General features: G+C 52.2%; 1 protein-coding gene across 1 annotated transcript; it reads right to left on the bottom strand.

Annotated features, from left to right (window-relative positions):
- Positions 1-7,272: 7,272 nt before the first annotated feature.
- LOC119099389 (uncharacterized) lies at positions 7,273-17,909 on the bottom strand. Its single transcript, XM_037222531.1, has 9 exons — positions 17,826-17,909; positions 16,402-16,501; positions 13,857-14,345; positions 11,591-11,826; positions 11,157-11,340; positions 10,210-10,394; positions 9,708-9,945; positions 8,560-8,721; positions 7,273-8,090 (listed from the first exon to the last, which is right to left on the bottom strand). Exons 2-9 carry the CDS (start codon positions 16,489-16,491, stop codon positions 7,698-7,700), a joined length of 1,977 nt encoding a protein of 658 aa, XP_037078426.1. The 5' UTR covers positions 16,492-16,501; positions 17,826-17,909; the 3' UTR covers positions 7,273-7,697.
- Positions 17,910-18,905: the final 996 nt, after the last annotated feature.

An 18,905-nucleotide genomic window follows, 5' to 3' on the forward strand; every position in this document is an offset into this window, starting at 1 on the left:
CTTTGAAAATTCCGCTGTTTTAGTGAGAGCGAGATGTTTGATGAGTATTCATAACTGTGTAGCGAATCCAGCGGTATACGCGCCATTGTCCGGTGCCCAATTAACTCCATTTCTTATCCCGGTGTAATGTCGACCACCTGAATGTTTTTTTGAGGCTGCATACCAAAGCGTTAGTGAGAGCACGTTGGTACTTGATATGCCTCCTCAAAGTAAATTTGATGTAGCGTGAACACAACAATCTGCCTTCACCATCAAGGGTATTCAGACCGGCTCCTGGTTCCGAATTCATGAATTTTTATTTTGAATTCCTTGACCATGAAGTTCGCTACCGACATGGTCCATGCTTCTTGGCCTCCGGTAAATTGAACACGCCGCACCAAGTAGTGTGATTTTATCGGCATAAGATCATGCCAGTGGCGAAACACGAGCGCAAAATCCGTTTGCTGATCCCCTGGCATATGTATGAAAATGGCTGAGGGTTCCATAGGTATCATGGCTCCACAAATTTATGCTCAACATTAGCCCCATAGCGACACACGCAAAAGAATCGACTTCAAAATTAATTTGGCCCCCCATTTTCCGAAACGCTCCTCCATCAGTGTCCCTGGGTCAAGAAGCATATACTACATAGTCTTCATGCTCGTTCGCCTCCTGTAAATCGACTACAGCGCGTCGATTAGTGCACGTATTATTGTGAGCCGTGTAGGTGAATAGGGTTTTATAGCATGTCCGAAGCGAATAAACTGTTTTTTTTTTCTTTGTCGCGCCATGGGTGGCATTGTTTACCACCCACGTGTCCCAAAATACTTGTTTGCCTCCGGCTCGAATGACAAGCTCTGCAATGCGCTCGGAGTCGAAAAGTTTAAATGATATGTCAGCAGCCAAAAATGATTGCCGTGACCTATGCTGACCAGTGAGCCATCAAATATGAACACTACGGCTCCCTTGCTCATTTTTTTCTGGTGTGTCAGCGACGGTGGATAATTCTTAACGGGTTTACTGGTGAGCCACGATGCTCATGGTCCACATGCTCCATCCTTGTTTGCCACCGGTAAATCGACCACACCGCATGAAATTGTGCATTTTTTGCAATCTCGACACGGGATGAAAGTTTCTGAACATGTCAGCATTGCTTTTTGAGCGCGTCGGAAGTAAGGTATTATGCTTGTTTTTTCCTGCGAACCTCTGTATGATGCCGGATGGAGCTCTGGAGTAGCCATGAATTTCGATAAGCTTTTAAACAAACATCACAATATTATGAGACCCACGCGTACCGGGGCGACCTGCTCGAGCCCTGCGGTTCAAGCCAAAGCGCCATCAGCCCTACGTGGCGGCAGCGTGTCGGCCTTGGATGCTGGGGGCGGCCACAGGGCCCGGCCCCTGCCCTGTATGTGCTGGTGCGGCGCTGGCCCAGGGTCCGGAGCAGCTGTTGCTGGTGCGGCGCTGACCCGGAGTCCGGAGCAGCTGTTGCTGGTGCGGCGCTGACCCAGGGTCCGGAGCAGCTGTTGCTGGTGCGGCGCTGACCCGGGGTCCGCAGCAGCTGTTGCCGGAGCCCAGCGTACCGTGCTGTGAACTGTGCGATGTCCATGAGAGGGCATGAATGCATGTATCTGATTTTGCAGTTACTCGGTAGATGTGACGGAGAAATCTTTTGAGCTCCGGTGGGAGTATTTCACGCGAAACCGCTGAAGTAAGCATGCGAAATGCAATTGCAACCAACTATCGGGCGTACAGGCCATGTTTAGGCTCAGCTGACGGGCGGACATGCCGTGCACCACACCGACGAACCCAGTTTGACCTACGAAAGCCATCTGTGTGGTAGCGAGTCGTCCACTTTTCGATAGCTGTAATAGGGGCGTTGCACGCGGGCACAGGCGCAGATTTATTCAGAGCATCATTCTTTTGTCATTTAGGGCGCAAATAACCGCCGCAGTTGACGCAGACTTAAAACCCAATAACTCATCATCGTCATTCGTCCTCATCAACATTAGCCATTGACAACGATCGCGTACTGCCTGCCATCGGGAAAGTGGAGTGTTGGGGCACTTGCAATGTAAATCCATCACCAGTGACCACGGCTACTTAAAGCAACATACGCCGCGTCATGAGAACGACCCATGACTGAGCGCATGGCCCTGGAAAGTTGATGCAGAGGGCGCAGCGCGAGGCCACCTGGTCTGTGCTGGCCGTGCTGGCTGTCACACAGGGGCCGTTGGCACCGCAGCGCAAAAGGAAGCACGATGCTGGTCACTATTGCTGTGAGGTGAAGAATGGCATCTGCATGCAAAGAGGCTGCACATGCGGCCCTTCGCAGCCGAAACATGGAGGAAGGACTAACGCACAATATCGTCTTGCTTCTTGTTCGCCAACGACCTAAGCCAACCATCCTCCGGCGCTCATGTCGTGCGATGCGCCGACGGCACGCCAGTGGTGCTATCTGGTCCCAAACTGCCTCTGCTAGCCATCGCTGTGGAGTTGAAAATGGTTCTCGCCTCACAAGTTGCATATTTTCACTTTTGTGGACTTCAGGTAATGCAAATGAATGGGAACTTCTGAGCCTCGCTTCCCATCGAAGCTTACGCACTCTCTCTTCCTTCTCTGTGAAATTTCGTGACTCTTTTGCCGTTTCTTTACCATGCCATAACACGACCAAGGCCAAGGGAGGGTTTTTACAAAGAAGGTGTTGTAAATATAATGCACTCTTTTTTCTGAGTTACACACATGCGAAGATTGCAGGCCATTTCGTGCAAAATATTTCAAGGTTACCCAGACATCCATGCCGCGATAAAAAGCATGCTGCCATTCAAATTCTATCATTTTACTGGTCATGTGGCGTTCAGGGTCTAGAAAATAACATTGTCAAGTCGTTCATATCTGGCGTTCATGAGCACGACTTCCCGATATAACGACCGTCAACCGACTGTCAACCAAGGCTGTAAAATGTATGCAAGATTCTAGCACGACTTTTAATTTTATTCTTTCTCCACTTAGCTTGATGCGTTTCGGCCCGTTCGGGCTATTTGACGCCTTTAAGAGAACTACTTGAAATCGGAAAGAAAGATATGAGATGATGCAAAAAGATACATACACATGAGATACATACAGCAAGAAATAATACAATGGAATAGAGAACCCTTCACGATATTTCAAGCACATCGGCACTTTAAGAAGCTTAAACAAAAGATCAAGGAGATGTGGATGGCCATTAGCTAAGAGGGCTTTTGACGATTACGCAACACTCTGATGACAATATGCCTCCAGTGCCTTTCGGTGCTGTTGAGATTCACCACATTCAAGAAGCATGTGTTTAATAAGAAGGGACGATCACACGGATAACATGGGGACGAGGGTGCTTCAAATATGAATAACTATGAGTGAGCTCTCCGCGTCCAATTTTAAGTCAATACCTTCCTTCCAAACGGTCCGTACAGCTTACTGACGGCCATGGTACAGTTTCTGGATTCATGTCATGTACTTGGCTCTTATTGTTTTGCTCCATGCCCATTGCGAAATTTGTTGTGGCAAAATGTGAATGGCCATTTCTATAGAAGCATGGTTAACAGGAATGAATGCAATGTGAGGGGCCATCACGGTTCCCTTGGTCATTTAGTCAGCCCGCTCATCTCCTGTGATTCCCCGATTACCAGGAACCCACAACATTTTCTGTCTTGATCTGGTGTGCGTAAAGAGCTTGTTATCCATATCATATCTATGAAAGCTTATTTCATCATATCTAATGCCTGCTTCAATACCATCAAATGTGGTGCATTGCCTTTAACGCTCTGCTGAGGGTCCAGTGCATATGGCTGACATTTCCTGGGAAAGGTATTGACCTGATATTTGATGGCAACGGCTCTGCCGCTAATTTTATGCTCTTCACAAACTACTGAGTTTTGTCGCTTGGGCTGTTTCCGGGCAAACAATGTCAACACTTATCGGACTTGCGAGGGAGAGCTTGGTTTAACGGATACACCAGACGTGGTGTATCTCCAGACACTTAAACATATTTATTAAGATATGTAAAGAAGACATTATGGTCAGGACACGTCTCTTTCGGTCCCCACATTAACATCTTTAAAACTACTGGGTTGTCTACCTGGTTATCAAACTAGTGACAGAACTACTGCGTGGGTATCAAGACCGGTCGGCGCTCAATGCCCCGACAAGATCTCAATTCATAAAAAGAAAGCCTCAACGTAGGTGGATCGGGGGTTTCGCCAAGGGAGAGGGTCCAGCTTCACTGTGGTGCCCCTGGGACTCAGTGCCCTTCCTGCCACCAAAAAAGGCATCGAATTTCAACCACTTCACTCTCATATTCTTATTTTGTTATTGGAAACTCCACCGGCGCTTCGTGGAGGGCAAGGCATAGAAGGTATTCATACATTATGAGTGGATTTTTTTGTTGGGTTTACGACCTTGGACATACCAAGAGGTACTGATCAAGCGACGATATAATGTTAAACGACGATTATATTGACGGTGCTCAATAGCTCAAACTATGCTCATCGCTATGGCAAGGCCACTCAACACTAGGTATTGCGCTCCGGGCCACTTAACCCAGGGCAATGAGTGCCAAGGCTGGATAAAATTGTTTCGTTACAATCAAAGATAGCTTTCCTTAGTATCATATTGCATCTAAATCAATGCCAAGAATTGAAAGTTTCCAGTCATATCAACGCTAATACAGCATTGATTTTTAGAAATTCAAAAAAGGCGGCGCTGGTTATCTGTGGCAGCGAGCCGAGGGTGACCTGGCAGCAATGCCAAAGGAGGTTATACTTTTTGGCATATAAGTTGGCGTATAGCAAACAACTGGGACTAGTTTCCATGGCAACGGCGTGGGGCGCCCTGTGAAGTGAGGATAATGAACAATAAGTTTGTCGGTATGCATCGTCTTGGGTTTGTCCATTTCACTTTCATGAATTGATGAATGTGCTGAGGGATGTCACAAGGTAACGTGTAAATGGTCATTTTGGCACTGCCACCTCCTTATAGGGACATCATGCAAAATGTTTTAAGATGTTTGAAATGTTTCAGAAGGTAATGTTCGAGTCGTCGTTTTGTGTTGGCTACGTTCTTTGAGCTTGACATTCTTGAAGTGCGAACGCCTACAATGCCACTCAACTTCCGCACGCTTGAACAGGCTGTTAATACGTTAAGATATTATATGTGTCTCCACAAATGTATATAGATGCTTCATTTGCTCATTCACACAGAAGGCAAAAGGGAAAGAAACTACGGCAGTAAGTTTTTAATGATTTCGAAGCGCAGGACATTCCAACTACATGACCTATCACAAATATAAAATCCGACCTAACCCACCACTTCATTCAGATCCATTTTAAAATTTAGGCCACCTCATGCTTTCGTTCAGATGCCGAAAACTGTCAAGAACTGACCATGGTACATAGCAGTGCTAAAACGGGACAAGAACAGCTTCGAGTGGGGAGGAAAAAAGGGACGGGGCTGGAACCTGAGCTGTGTCCATAACGCTTCCATTGCCAGTGCAGGGATATATTCAGCATGCAAGCAACCTTTGGAAATAGGCATCGTCCCGGGATACAAAACGTGCAGCAGTTCCTTGAGCCGCATGTCAAGCATCAAAAGCACAATAAACATTTTTGTTTGAGACGCCGTGTGGCTGCCATAGCCATGTCATTCCAGGTAGGGAGTACCTGTACCAGTACCAGTACCTGTACCAGAGTACCAGGCACCTATGTACCAATCACATATGAATATGAACGACACTGCTTTGTTGCGTCAGCGGAGAAGGAGCATCTGTTGATATGGGATAGGGAACGAACGTGAGCTAACCTCATTTCCTTTAATGCACTGCCGTAGGGCTGAGTGTTAAATGCTGTGCATCCCGTAAGTGTTGCCCGGAGTTGTTAGGACACCTGCATCCAGTCCCCGCGCATGAAGCTGTACTCACTTCATGCTGTCGTTTCTTTAGCCTTTGTGCGATATCGCATAAGATTGTTTATATAATTATCATCGTGGCAAGGCACAAACGTACTCTCAATTATCAACTGCAGCAATAATTATTTTGACCAGCGTGAACGTAAAGCAAGGTAGCATTTCCGTCACGCACGACGGCTTTTAATTCAGTAGCATTCATTTTCTTCACGTCTCCTTCTTGAAAATCTTTCATGTTATTTCTTCGGAGCGGCGGACCAATCATCAGCCTGCTCGGCATTGTTTTCTTAGAACCGGAGCGAATCTCCCAGTTCAAGGTTGACTAGATCAAGATGCTACGATGATCAAGGCGATCAAGATGTTTGATCAAGATGGTTTAGCAAAATTTTACTATTTAATACGATGTGTGAATCCAGAAAATGCTCCCCAATCAGCACAGATTCTGCTAATAACAGGTGCGAAAAGTACATCATTTAAATTTTCGGCATCCCGCAAACAGCTGCAAAACCCCATGGGGCTTTTGCAGCTGTTTACGCCGGATTTTGCGAACCCCTAGTCTACAAAATTCCGGCATAGAAAATCAGGGTAAAAACATCACTTACCGCGTATCATCCACCACGAACACTGTCCGAGCTCTAGGAACGTGCACAAGCTAAAAATGGCAATTTAAACGGGTTCCATGATGAAATTTGTACGTTCAGCCCGGGGCAAAGATTTCGAATGTGCAGCGATTCAACATCTGAAGGTCCGCATTGTCTTTAAGCGTAACTAAGTCGTTTTTATGTCGGCACGTGTTGCGCTGTGCTTCATTGCACGTCGCCCCACCATGTGGATCACTCTGTGGTGCGTATGCTTTGTAGACGCGGCATTCTGTCTCCAGGGTGTTCATTAAATCAGTCAATTTAAATCTGTCAATACCAGGTTTGTTTCTACTACATAGGATATTCCTGGGCAAAGGGTACAAGACATCTCGTCCACACTTTTCCACGTGCCCTTTTTCCGTCCACCGCATATGTATGGCAAGCGCTACTCAGTCTGCTGGCATCAGTCAGCCTAAATCTGGGCCAACCACGGGCCGCGGTTCAGCGCGTTCAGCGGCGTGTTCAGCCCATGGCGAACATGCTGTCCAATGTTTGCATTACATCCGGCCGATGTTAGACTGGTAGGGGTCCATTGCGCTTTGGTCATCTGTACCAAAATTTGTAACACTTCAATGCACGTAAATGCATGCACGTGATGCACGCAAACTTTCAGGCATAGATCAGGTGGGGGAGGGGGGGGGGGGAGAATAAGTGCACAAGCTTGCGCACTAAATTTCCACATCGCCTATCCATCCAACCATTCAACACACGCACATTAAGCAAAATATGTGTATATTTATAACGCACGGCCCACCGATTAGCAGTAGCATCGCAAAGACGTGGGGAATTAGTGGTAAGTGAATAGGAACGTGCGAGCAACTTCCAGAGGGCAAAACAGCCGACATGGAAATGTAGAAGCACAGATAATTGTGAAGACATCGCCAGAAACCGCAGATCAGTAACAGCCTCCACCATTGGCAGTCTCATTCACTAGCCCCCGCATGGCACCACAGCTCACAGAACTGCAGCGAACAGCTTCAACACTGAGGACAATGGTTCTAGATATATAGAGCGAGGCACGTAGCCAATAACGAGCCTGGGTGTTCAGGAAACGGAACAGCCCCCAGTAGCTCTCCAAACAGAGCTGGAGCAGCATTTAACAAAACGGAGAGCCGTGAAGAGCCGCAGCGCACACGGCGGTCAGCGACACTTCAGGCGACAGCGGAACAGACCAGCGCGCTGCACCGCCGCCGTGGCGTCGACAGCTAGAACAGCGGCCAGAAACGCTGGAGAGCAATGTAGCCGCCGGAATAGCAGAGCGCAATCAGCGGCAACAGGACGTACATCCAGGGCGCGGCGTTGAGGCCGAACACGCGGCCGGTGACGGCCGGGCAGCCCTGCAGCGCCTGGCGCCACTGGGCCGGCGAGCGGGCCGGCGCCGGCTCGTCGTCGCCCGGTCCGGCGCGCGGCGAGAGCGGCGCCACCTCGTCCGCCGCCTCGTCCGTGTCCGGCGTGCCGCCCGTGGCGAAGTTGGGTCCGGTCGACACGTGGCGCAGGTGGTGCGCATGTCCCCTCCTTCGTCAGCTGGCAGCACTGAGGGCGGGATCGGCGCGTTACCGCGCACCGGCGAGGACTCCGGGTATGAGAGGCGCCATGGCTCTAGCGGAAACACACGCGTCACATAGATGGCAGCACAGTACTTAGGTGTCGCCGCATGCGACAAGTCCTTGGACCAATCTGATGGCGGTACGCTACCCATCCGCAGATGGCAGCACGGCGCACAGGAAGTGCTTTGTGCTGAATACCGCCCGTAGCAGACAGTTGGCAGTATTGCGCCCAATCACCTCCTGAAGGGAAGGAAACAGTTTCCCTTTGCACGTGAGCCACATCAACGATCAGCACGAAGAAGGTCAGAAACCCTGCTGAGGGCAGTCCACCTCGTGCGTGCATCCTCGTACTAAACATAACCACAGGTCAGAACTGGGTCCAATACCCTCGCACACGTGTCCGCCGCCGTCGCAGCAGGCGTCGGCGTCGACGGCGGTCGAAGCAGCAGACTAACCCGGTACAGGTGGTGATACACGGCTAGCGTGTAGGCCAGCATGACCGGAAGCACCCCCAGGGACTCTGTGTGCGGCTTCTTCGCGGTCAGGTCGAGGGTAATCAGGGTCACGCCCTGGCAGACCCTCAGCAGCACCAGCAGGATCACGGCGGAGACGCACGCCTGTCGCACACAGAGACGTGATCAGGATGGACACGGACACCGCGACGCCAGCGATATCGCGACGCCCCGTCCATGAGAGCCCCGTCAATGTGAACCCCGTCAATGTGAACCCCCCCGTCAATGTGAGCCCCGTCACTGTGAGCCCCGTCAATGTGAGCCCCGTCACTGTGAGCCCCGTCACTGTGAAGCCCCGTCACTGTGAGCCCCGTCACTGTGAGCCCCGTCACTGTGAGCCCCGTCACTGTGAGCCCCGTCACTGTGAGCCCCGTCACTGTGAGCCCCGTCACTGTGAGCCCCGTCACTGTGAGCCCCGTCACTGTGAGCCCCGTCACTGTGAGCCCCGTCACTGTGAGCCCCGTCACTGTGAGCCCCGTCACTGTGAGCCCCGTCACTGTGAGCCCCGTCACTGTGAGCCCCGTCACTGTGAGCCCCGTCACTGTGAGCCCCGTCACTGTGAGCCCCGTCACTGTGAGCCCCGTCACTGTGAGCCCCGTCACTGTGAGCCCCGTCACTGTGAGCCCCGTCACTGTGAGCCCCGTCAATGTGAGCCCCGTCAATGTGAGCCCCGTCAATGTGAGCCCCCGTCAATGCGAGCCCCGCCAATGTGAGCCCCGCCAATGTGAGCCCCGTCCATGTGAGCCCTGTCCATGTGAGCCCCGTCCATGTGAGCCCCGTCCATGTGATTCACGACCGCCGATGTGAACGAACGCGTAAAGTCTCGTCATTCAATGTCCAATGCATGCCAGTTGTGCATGACAAACAAGCACAATGTGGAGCGACTGAGCACTCCGAGACAACTCGCGTACATTTCAACATCCGGGACGCAAGGCTGAAACGATGAACATAAGCCGAGATGGCAAGAGAAGCGATGGCACTGTTGTTCAACGCAGCTTATAAGGCCAGTCAGCAACGCTAAACACTGACGTCCTTCCATGCAACCCTGCTGTGTGACCATATGCAGCCCCGCTGCAGCCATCTTTACTGACCTGGGACTGGATCATCAGCCGGTGGCCCTTCTGGTAGTGCGCCTTGACATAGCCATCGGCACTCAGGTGGGCCTGGTCACCCTGGCTAGCCAGGTGCGTCTGGGTCTTGCGCAAGATCAGGTCGAAGTACTTGATGGACAGAGTGTATGAGACTAGGGAGAAGAACATCATGCTGTCCATGATCAGGGTAAGGAGGAAGGTGAAGACCTCAGAGGTAACGATGACTGCTGGCTTCGGTCTGTAAGAGATGGTTATACACGTGACACGGACGCTTCGTCAGGTCTTTTCGCCCAAGATCCTCAAAACACCACTGATGCGCATTTTCTAAGCAACGGTGTCGGGACGAAATCCGGGGTAGACCACTTGCATGAACGTCTGCCCCACACGGCCGACGCACGCACCCGGATGTCACATCCGAGGTGCAGATGGACAGACGGCGCAGCCATGCGTCCGATAGAGACGCCCCAGTGTACAGCTCGCCCGCGCTCTGCCCACCGCTGACCTGGTCGGACTGGCCGACACGACCACCGGGTGGACGACGCCATCGCCGATCAGGGTGCTCGTGACGGAGAGCGCAACCACGAGCACGAACAGCATCATCATCAGGTGCCGGTCTCGCCGGCAGTACCGTATGAACAGCCCGGACACGGCCGCGTACTCCATGTTGTCAGTCATAGTGAAGAACACCTGGCGGACGCAGCAGAAGCTCGGATTACGTGACATGCGGCGTATCCCTCCGAAAGCGAGATTAGCCGATCAAATACGGGTTGTTCGCTGTGTGCACCACACGAGGCGGTGGGAAGCAGTGACATGACCTAGGCAACGCCGCCAAACAAGTCAGCCGGTCGCGGTGTTCAAACCAGTGTCCTTCACAGGTTCCGTTATCCAGTCCACCAATTCACGCATGGGGTAGCAGTGCCCATACCCTGCCCATACCCACATGCCACCCATCCGCAATAGGCTGTGCCCACCACTTTCCAGCCAAATAGCGTTTTTCCAGCATTCTAGTTCAGACCCATTGCCGGCAGGGAAATACACGCAGGTGGTGATTGCAGCAGTCATGAGTAAAGGAAGCGTAAGCGGTGACATTATGTAGTTCTTAAAAGGATGGACCTCCCATCACGTTAATTGTTACCCATAAATATACATAAGGGTGAATAGGCCCGTACCCATACCCGTAGTATTACAAATATGTACCAACCCAGCCAGTTACCCGCTTCACCCGGGCGCTCATCTGCCTACCCAGCCGGTGGAGTTCTCCAGTCCGAAACGGTTGGATGCGCTAGATGGCATTGCGTAATGCAATACGCACTGACAGCGTCGGGCGCGATTCCTCATGGGTACCATTAGTCGAGCACAATGAACCTGCGGTCGGAGCGTCCATTTGCGGCAGACATGCCCACACGTTTCCGGTGAAAACGTCACGGGGTTCTGGAAGAAGTGAGTCACCTCTCCCACGATTTGGATCAAGTCCGGCTGCTTGATGCAAAACCAGCAGACGAAGACAGAGATGTAGCCGAGGATGTAGATCAGCCGCGGCAGCAGATACGTCCAGATGAAGGAGTGCTCGCAGACATACTCGGTCGTCGTGTTGTGTGCGTGTGGAGGCGGCACCAGGTGCCCCAGGTAAGATCTGGTCACATACGGAACAAATGACTCATTTATGAGCACCACCCACCGCTCGGTGTCTGGAACATTGGCAGGGTCATTCATGCCATTTCACTTACCCTTATAACACATTATCGTAGCCGGCCTGTATAAAAACAACCCAGGCTAAAATGACAGGACAGGTCACAATTATTTAGTTCAGAATCCCTACCAGGCAGACGCCAGGCTAGGCGGGGACGGGGGGGGGGGGGGGGGGGCACCGCCCGCGCACTCACGGCTGGCAGCGCGCCCACTGCAGCCCGATGCTGCCCAGCGACATAAGCAGGAACGCCAGCATCCAGACGGCTGGGCAGAACCGGCGCAGCGCGCTCGGCTTGGGCGGCACGCGCTCGGTGACTGGCGGCAGGCTCGCGCACGCCGCCAGGCCCAGCAGCCGCTTCCACGCGTGCAGCAGCAGGCGCAGCGCCTGCGCCTCGGCCTCCAGCGGGTCCGGTGCAGCAGCCCGGCCAGCCTGCCGCCAGGGCCGCACAGTCAGTCAGGCGGACGGCGGCCAGGGGGGAGCGGTGGCGCGGCATTGTTGAATGGGTCGAATGGATGCCAAGTGTCTAGGGCTGCGGGCAAACTATGGTAGTTTGAGCACTGTGCATGTATGCTCTCTTGGAGATGATTTTAACAGCTGTGTGCTATAATGCCAGTAAAAATACAAACCTTTTACAGTGGGACGAAAGAGATAAGTCATGGCTAACATATCATAGTTGAGACACCGAAGACAGTAGCGAATTGGCCCATCGCATATGATAACCGATACGAACTGAATTATCAATGTTTTTCAATATCCTTTCGAGTTTTCAGATGCAGGGGCACATATGTTTAGCGTCCGCACACGTGCTTACAAACGATATTGGAAAAATATTGGCCGCCTTTGGCCATGGCAATGCATGTCAACCAACTAATGAATCGGACGGACCTTGGAACTGGTAACCGCGCAGAGAGTCATGGGAAACATGCTTATATTCTGGTTGGATATTAATCAAAGCAGGCTGGGCTTATGCAATGTCCAGTTTAATGGTTTGAACTATCTTTGTATACTTGCTTGCTGCTTGCGTATTACATGCGCACCAGTGGGTTGTTCAGTGTTAAGATCGCCGATGATTTGTTGACTGTGCGTTCGTAGAGAAGTACAGCTGTTACAGCTTTATTCAATCGTTCTTTTAACCTTCAGGGCTACACCACTACCAGTTGTCAGGCAGGCGAGTCGTGCCGCTGAGGCTACGGCAGCTCTGATTTGGTGGCTTTTTACTTGCCGACCATTCAGCCTCGCTTGTAATCTGGGTTGGATTTGCGCTGCATTGGGTACTCAATGGCGAAAGATAACATCCCGCAGACACATATTTACTTCCAAGCACGCGTCATATAGACGTTTGAAGCTTTGACTGGATGCGTGGCATGCTGTTCTGTCAGAGGTGCTAAAATTGCAGTTAGTACGAAAGATCAAGGAAAACGCGAAGTTAAGCTAAGCAAAGCACGGGAGTCTAAACTTTTTAACTAAAACCCAGTTCAGCGCTCCGAGTACGCGCAAATCGTAACGCAACATCGCGTGATTTCTGATCAGCTTAGTATCACGAGTGCATCTCTTTACTGTGCATCTTTCTACTTTTACTTTTTACCGAGTGCATTTGTTTACTGTCGACATGTACACACATAATGCATGCACGAATTCCATGAGACGTGGAGGGAGAGGTACGCACGTGCCCTGAAGACTATGCGCGAATACACCACAAGTTATAGCAGGAGACAGACAAATGTCTGCCAGTGGAGCCAAACGGCCGTTCTTTGCTATCGACGGCCTGGACTGGGCTGCCACAATTTTTATAAGCTTTGTCCATTGCACGCCTTCCGACTTGGCAAGGTTTCAAGACATTAACAAAAAAAAAAAAAAAAACGTGCGGTAGTTTGCTCCCAATGTAGCCTAGCGAACCACGTGTTAGCATACGGTGTCAAGTGGACCAAAATGATGTAAAACAAAAATCCAAGCAGAATGTGCTTCAAGTACAGGGAACCTTTTTTAGAGGCCGGAAAGCGTTTGGCGACAAATTTCAGGTTTAAAACCTTTGGTGAAAATACATGAAACCACAAAAAGTCTCCAACCGCAAGCGCAATTCCAGTTCAGTCATAGGAAGATTTACGTAGCCAGAGATGACCATTTGACCCCATCAGTACAGGTCAAGCCAGATATTGCTGGACTTCACCCATCACGGTATCCCCTGGTCCACTTTGTTTCCTGGCATGAACCCTCGCATGCGCTAAATGTCGAGCGGTTGCCTCCATGCGTCACCGGCGAGAGAACGCAGCCTCTCCTTCATCCAGCGCAGTAGAAATCCTTAAGATGTTAGTCTTACATCGATGGCAACGTCTACGCATCGATGTCCAGAGGGTCAGTCCATTGCAACAGGGACAACGGAAGGTAGAAAGAACACGAGCCCAAGCCGAACAGCGGGCGGTATCTCGGCTCGACGGAGCCTGCGGCGGCCACCGACTCACCAGTCGGGGCCGGGCCGCGTCCAGGCGCCGGATCAAGTACTCCCGCGGGGTCTCCCTATGGGGCCTCTCGCTCTGCCCCGCCGGGCTGCGCGAACCGTGCTCCGGCCGCGGCGTGGACGAGGAGGAGGGCGCCGCCACAATGCTGTCCTCGTCCTCGGCGACCACCGCCGCCGCCGCAACGTGCGGCTCCTTCACAAGCCGTGCCGCGTCGTCCGTGTCCTCCTCCCATGGGAATTTGTCCTGGCGGTCAGAGCCCTGAGGACTGGCGTTGGGGTCGGCGGCGTCGGCGGCGGCACCCCCAGCCGCATCCGTCTCCTGATCCGCCGGCTCTATCTCGACCTGAACGCTCAGTGGCGCCGGCGGCGGGTCGCCGCCTCCGGCGGACCCGTCCGGATCACGCGCGGTCGCACTCTCGTCTCGGGCCGCGACGAAAGCATGCTCGCAGGCGGTGGGCGTGTCCAGCTCTTCCCAGTCGCCGGGCGTGCTGTCCTGCGGGCAGCGGGACGCCGTCAGAGCCGACGTGCCGGGCCGGGTCACCCCGCCGGGTCACCGTCCGTCCCAAGGCACAGCGTGGCAGAAGAGCAGCTCTTCGACAGCCAGACCTCGGGCTTCGGGGCCGCCAGACTTGTGCTAGTCTTGGACCAGCTGTGGCAAGACGCTTTATGGTCGTCGTCAATGGCAGAACTTGTTTGCATAGCCACGACGCCGCTCAGACAGCCGTGACGGGGCTGAGCAATCTGTATCAAACGTCTGCCAGATAGTCCAATCTCGGCCTTCCTCTGTCCGGAGTCACGGGTTTCCTGGAGCTCAGCACGTCCAAAGGACACCGGTCTTTGGAACATGTGACAGATGCACTTGGTACGGCCGGCCTGGTGTTTCAAGCAAAGCAGAGCCTACGGCAGCTATCGTATTTCTGTTGCAAGGCTGTCTGTGCAAAGGAGGGGGAAAATGGGATGGAGGCGTCTAATGACGAACTAGCGCGCTCGGCCAGTGGGTGCCAAGTGCCAAGGATCAACATGTCATCGGCTGAAATGTTTTGAGACTGGTCAGAATGATGGTGCACATTCACACATTTCGCAAAGCCAAACATAAGATAAATTTCTTAGGTGCTTTAGTCAATAGCGTGCTTTTTTAATTCCATGATTATGATGGTGATAAGTTTTCGTGTACCCATACTCCCGCGGAACAATCTGTTTAGAGCGTTTGCCTCATAAGTCACCCGTGGTTGGATACGGACAAGAGTGCTCCAGTGAGCGGGCTAAAGGGCTCGAAGTGCTCGCTGTGCTGTTTACCCCCGACTAGATGGCTTGCGGCTGGCGACAAAGACCGCTGAGGTCAGGCAAGGTCAAGGAGCGGGGCGGACTACGCCGAGCATGGCACCATGCCCAAATTTACTCAAGAATCTTCCGTTCAATTGGAAAGCGCAGCGTAAACCACACGCGCGCATCTTGCATGTTTGGCGAGAACCATAGGCTACACCAATCACTGTCCTGTGGCGTGTTGTATCTTGATCAGAGTAGCATATCTGTACCCCCCGTAATATTTGCTTCGCTCGAAATGTCGAGCGGTGTGCCAGCCCCGAACTATTCCGCTACCAGCCATCTGACCCTTCATAAACCCCTACTCGGTTTGATGTCTCCCAAATCCCCACTCTCTTATAGCTTCTTGGCACTGCTCAACATTCTCGCATAGCGACTCCTGTTTTTCACCACGTCACAGCTTAACTATCCCACGCATTTCGACGGCACAAGGCCAGTCACACGTGGTTGATGCCCTGCTACAAGTACAGACAAAACACCAGCGCAATGGAATCAGACGTACTCAGCGCAGTGACTGCACCAGCCGCAGCGTACCGCGATGCCTTTCATATGAAAGCTTCATTTCAGGAGTTGGCAAACATCGCCTTCCTGTCTTGCTGCATGAAAACAACGTATGAACAGCTAAATAGACATCTCCAGTCATGTCGGTCAAAGTCAGAGTCATGAGTGAGCTAGTCATGAGTCATGAGTGTCAGATCCAGCCAGTTAAGTCATGCGGGCCCAGAAACCGACCAGACACGGTCTGCGACATGCTAATATGACGTGCTGAACAACTGCGGCAGATAAATGCGAGAACAAGGTCTGGGTAAACGCGCTATCGGGGATAGTGGGAAACCGAAATGAAGGAACGCTAGCGACAAGTTGACTTGGCTGAACGGCAGAGACTGTCACCGAAAGTGCACGTGACTGGCTGCCCCATAGAGCGACACGGTCCAGGCGGTAAGTGCCGGCTTCGAGCCGTCCCAGACAGTACAGAGGATCCCCTGTCCTTGACAGGATAGAGGATCACCTGCCCCAGACAGGATAAGGGATCGCCTGTCCCATACAGGGTAAGGGACCACCTGTCCCAGACACGATAAGGGATCATCTGCCCCAGACACGATAGGGGACCAACTGTCCCAAACAGGACAGAGTCCTATCCCAGACAGTACGGAGAGTCTGTCACCAGTGTTCCGTCCTCAGTTTGTCATCAGTCATATTTACCAGAGTCTGGCTGCGCCACTGACCTGCGGGCTGGCGGCGGCACTCAGGTGCCGCTCTCGGGGAGGAGGGGCCTCCTGGATCTCATCATGCCGAGCAGCCTCCTCGTCGGACATAATCGAAGTTCTGGAGAAAGCGCGGGGCTAAGTCGGTGTGGAACAAGGTCGCCATGGCGAACCTTCATATGAATGTTTTTCCTATCGCAGCGAGGTTAAGACGTCTACACATACAGAGAAAGTGAACGATTCGGCCATACTAATACCAAATTTGAGTTTGAACTACTCGCTTACCATTATTCATCAGTTAAGTTCATTATATTTGCAGGCCTCGCTCACGCCTTATGACAGAAGCAGCCTCTGGCCGGTAACCAGGCTCGAACCAGAAAACTGTACCCCCAAACCATCAAAACTGTACACAAACAAGACCAAACTGACCAGTATACGACCTTGCGTTGAACGCTCTCGACTGAGCTACGGGGGCTGATTGGGCCCTGGGACAATGCGGGCACTCTATCGGCCAATACAGGGCAAATCAGTACCGAAGGCCATAAAAATCTCAATCAACACCAAACAGTCGGCCCAGTGTAGAGCTGCGAGCCCATTTCCGCCAAGCGGGGACCAGGTGGGACCTGGACTGTCAGAAGACTTCTTGCACCGGTGGGGCCCCTGTATTGGTCAGCGGGCCAGCCAATGTCGGGATCCTTTGCCGTCAAGTGGCCTTGAGCCAGCCAGGAAACATTTTCTCTCGAACAGGACCAGGGGTGGGTTCACACATGTTTCAGAAGGCTTCTTCCGTTCGTTTGCCCGGCGAAAGAAATCATGCATGGCGAAATGGTCCTCAAAAGTCATGATAGGATACTATTCCGGTCAGAGGACCCCCGCGTCAGGGGGGGGGGGGCTAATGGCTAAAGTATGGTTTATCCCACAGAGGAGCCTGGGTTGACCAAGGAGCCTGTTCCCTCCCCCCCCCCCCCCGCCCTCTCTCCCCACGTCGCCTAGTAACTGTTGGTGCCGTAACTGGCTAAGACGGAAATGCCCGTTAGCCGTGACTGGATCGCATGCCCCCCCCCCCCCAAAGGAGGGGTATGGGATCCAGTGGGCCAATTGTTCTACTCACCGGCTCTGTCCAGGAAGTGCTTTCAAACGCTTCAGTTTTCAAGAAAGACCGAATTAGTCATCCACGGGACCACTTAATGGACGTTGGCATGAATGGGTAAAAAGGAAGTTGGAGTCTGCTCGAAAACGCGACAATTCCGGCTATTTCTGAAAGAAAGTTGCAGGGAGGGAGCGCTTCACAAACCTCTGTACCCCCTCCCCCTCACTCCTAACCAGGACCAGCTGTGCTCAGAGAATATCCAAAACCAGACTGATCACAGTTCTAAGCACGCATACAATGAGACGGCCTCCCAACACCAGCGGGCCGGCAGGAGCCGAGACGCTCCTCCACTCACTCTGTGTCGTCCGCTCCGAACCAGTCCAGCGGCGGGTACCAGTCCAGCCGCGAGCTCCACTCAAGGACACCGCCGCCCGCGCCCGGTCCACCGCGAGTGCCGCGGGCACCGGCCGGACCCCGGCCAGGTCAGCAGCAGCCCGCGGCGCGCTCGGCAGCGCGCCCCTGCAGGTCGGCTGCGCCGCATGGCCCGCCGCCCGCCGCCGGCGGCGCTGGTGGTCCGCTCGCTGGCCAGCCGGTTAAAAAGGGACCTGGCGTTATTTCGAAGCAGGCGACGTGAAGAATTAGTCCAACGGATCGGAAGTAGGTCAGTGTGAAGAAGTAGCGATGTGTGAGTAAGTTTAAAGGAAGCTGACATTGTTTCGAGGCCGGTAACGTAAGGAATTGGATACGTCTATGGGATATGTATGGGATAGGTCTATGGGGTAGGTCTATGGGTAAGAAATATATCAATGTTAAGAAATAACGTTATGCCACCGCGCGCTTTTCATATTGCTATAGCCTGCGATCTGCCAGCTGTTAAGTTAGCGTCCATAACCTGGGCGTTGATGTAGGAAGTCTAGCTGTTCATACTGGTCGTATTTTATGTGCTATGTCGTCTGACAATGAGTTTTGCGCAAGATGCACCTATTTAGTTAATTTAAATTGTCTTGATTGTGTTGTTGGATTATGCACGAATGTACCGATCCAAATCACTGCTGCGGTCAAAATTCCATATCTCTCACGCTAGTAATCGCTTTGGGCTTAGTTTACTTTTAAGAGTAAATTGTGATTTAACTCGGTTCTCCGAGCTGTACTCACCTAACTACTTATGTGAAACAATACGCGAAACACACAACATATATGCCTAGAAATGTAGTAGATAAAACTAGGCTTAAACGGCCCTCTGGTAATTGACTACCTTAACAAGCACCAAGAACATGCAAAGTGTATAAGCGGCAATAGATCGCAGCTAACACATATCTCAAGTGGTAGAAGTGACATCAGGATATCAATTACCGCAGACCTGGAGTGCCCGCAATAAATAGTAACTTAGTTTTGGGCCTTACCAAACTTGACCACTGGGTCATGTATTCATACA

Source organism: Pollicipes pollicipes, unplaced genomic scaffold (assembly GCF_011947565.3).
Source record: "Pollicipes pollicipes isolate AB1234 unplaced genomic scaffold, Ppol_2.1 Scaffold_4740;HRSCAF=5597_pilon_pilon_pilon, whole genome shotgun sequence".
Classification (NCBI taxonomy): Eukaryota; Metazoa; Arthropoda; class Thecostraca; order Pollicipedomorpha; family Pollicipedidae; genus Pollicipes; species Pollicipes pollicipes.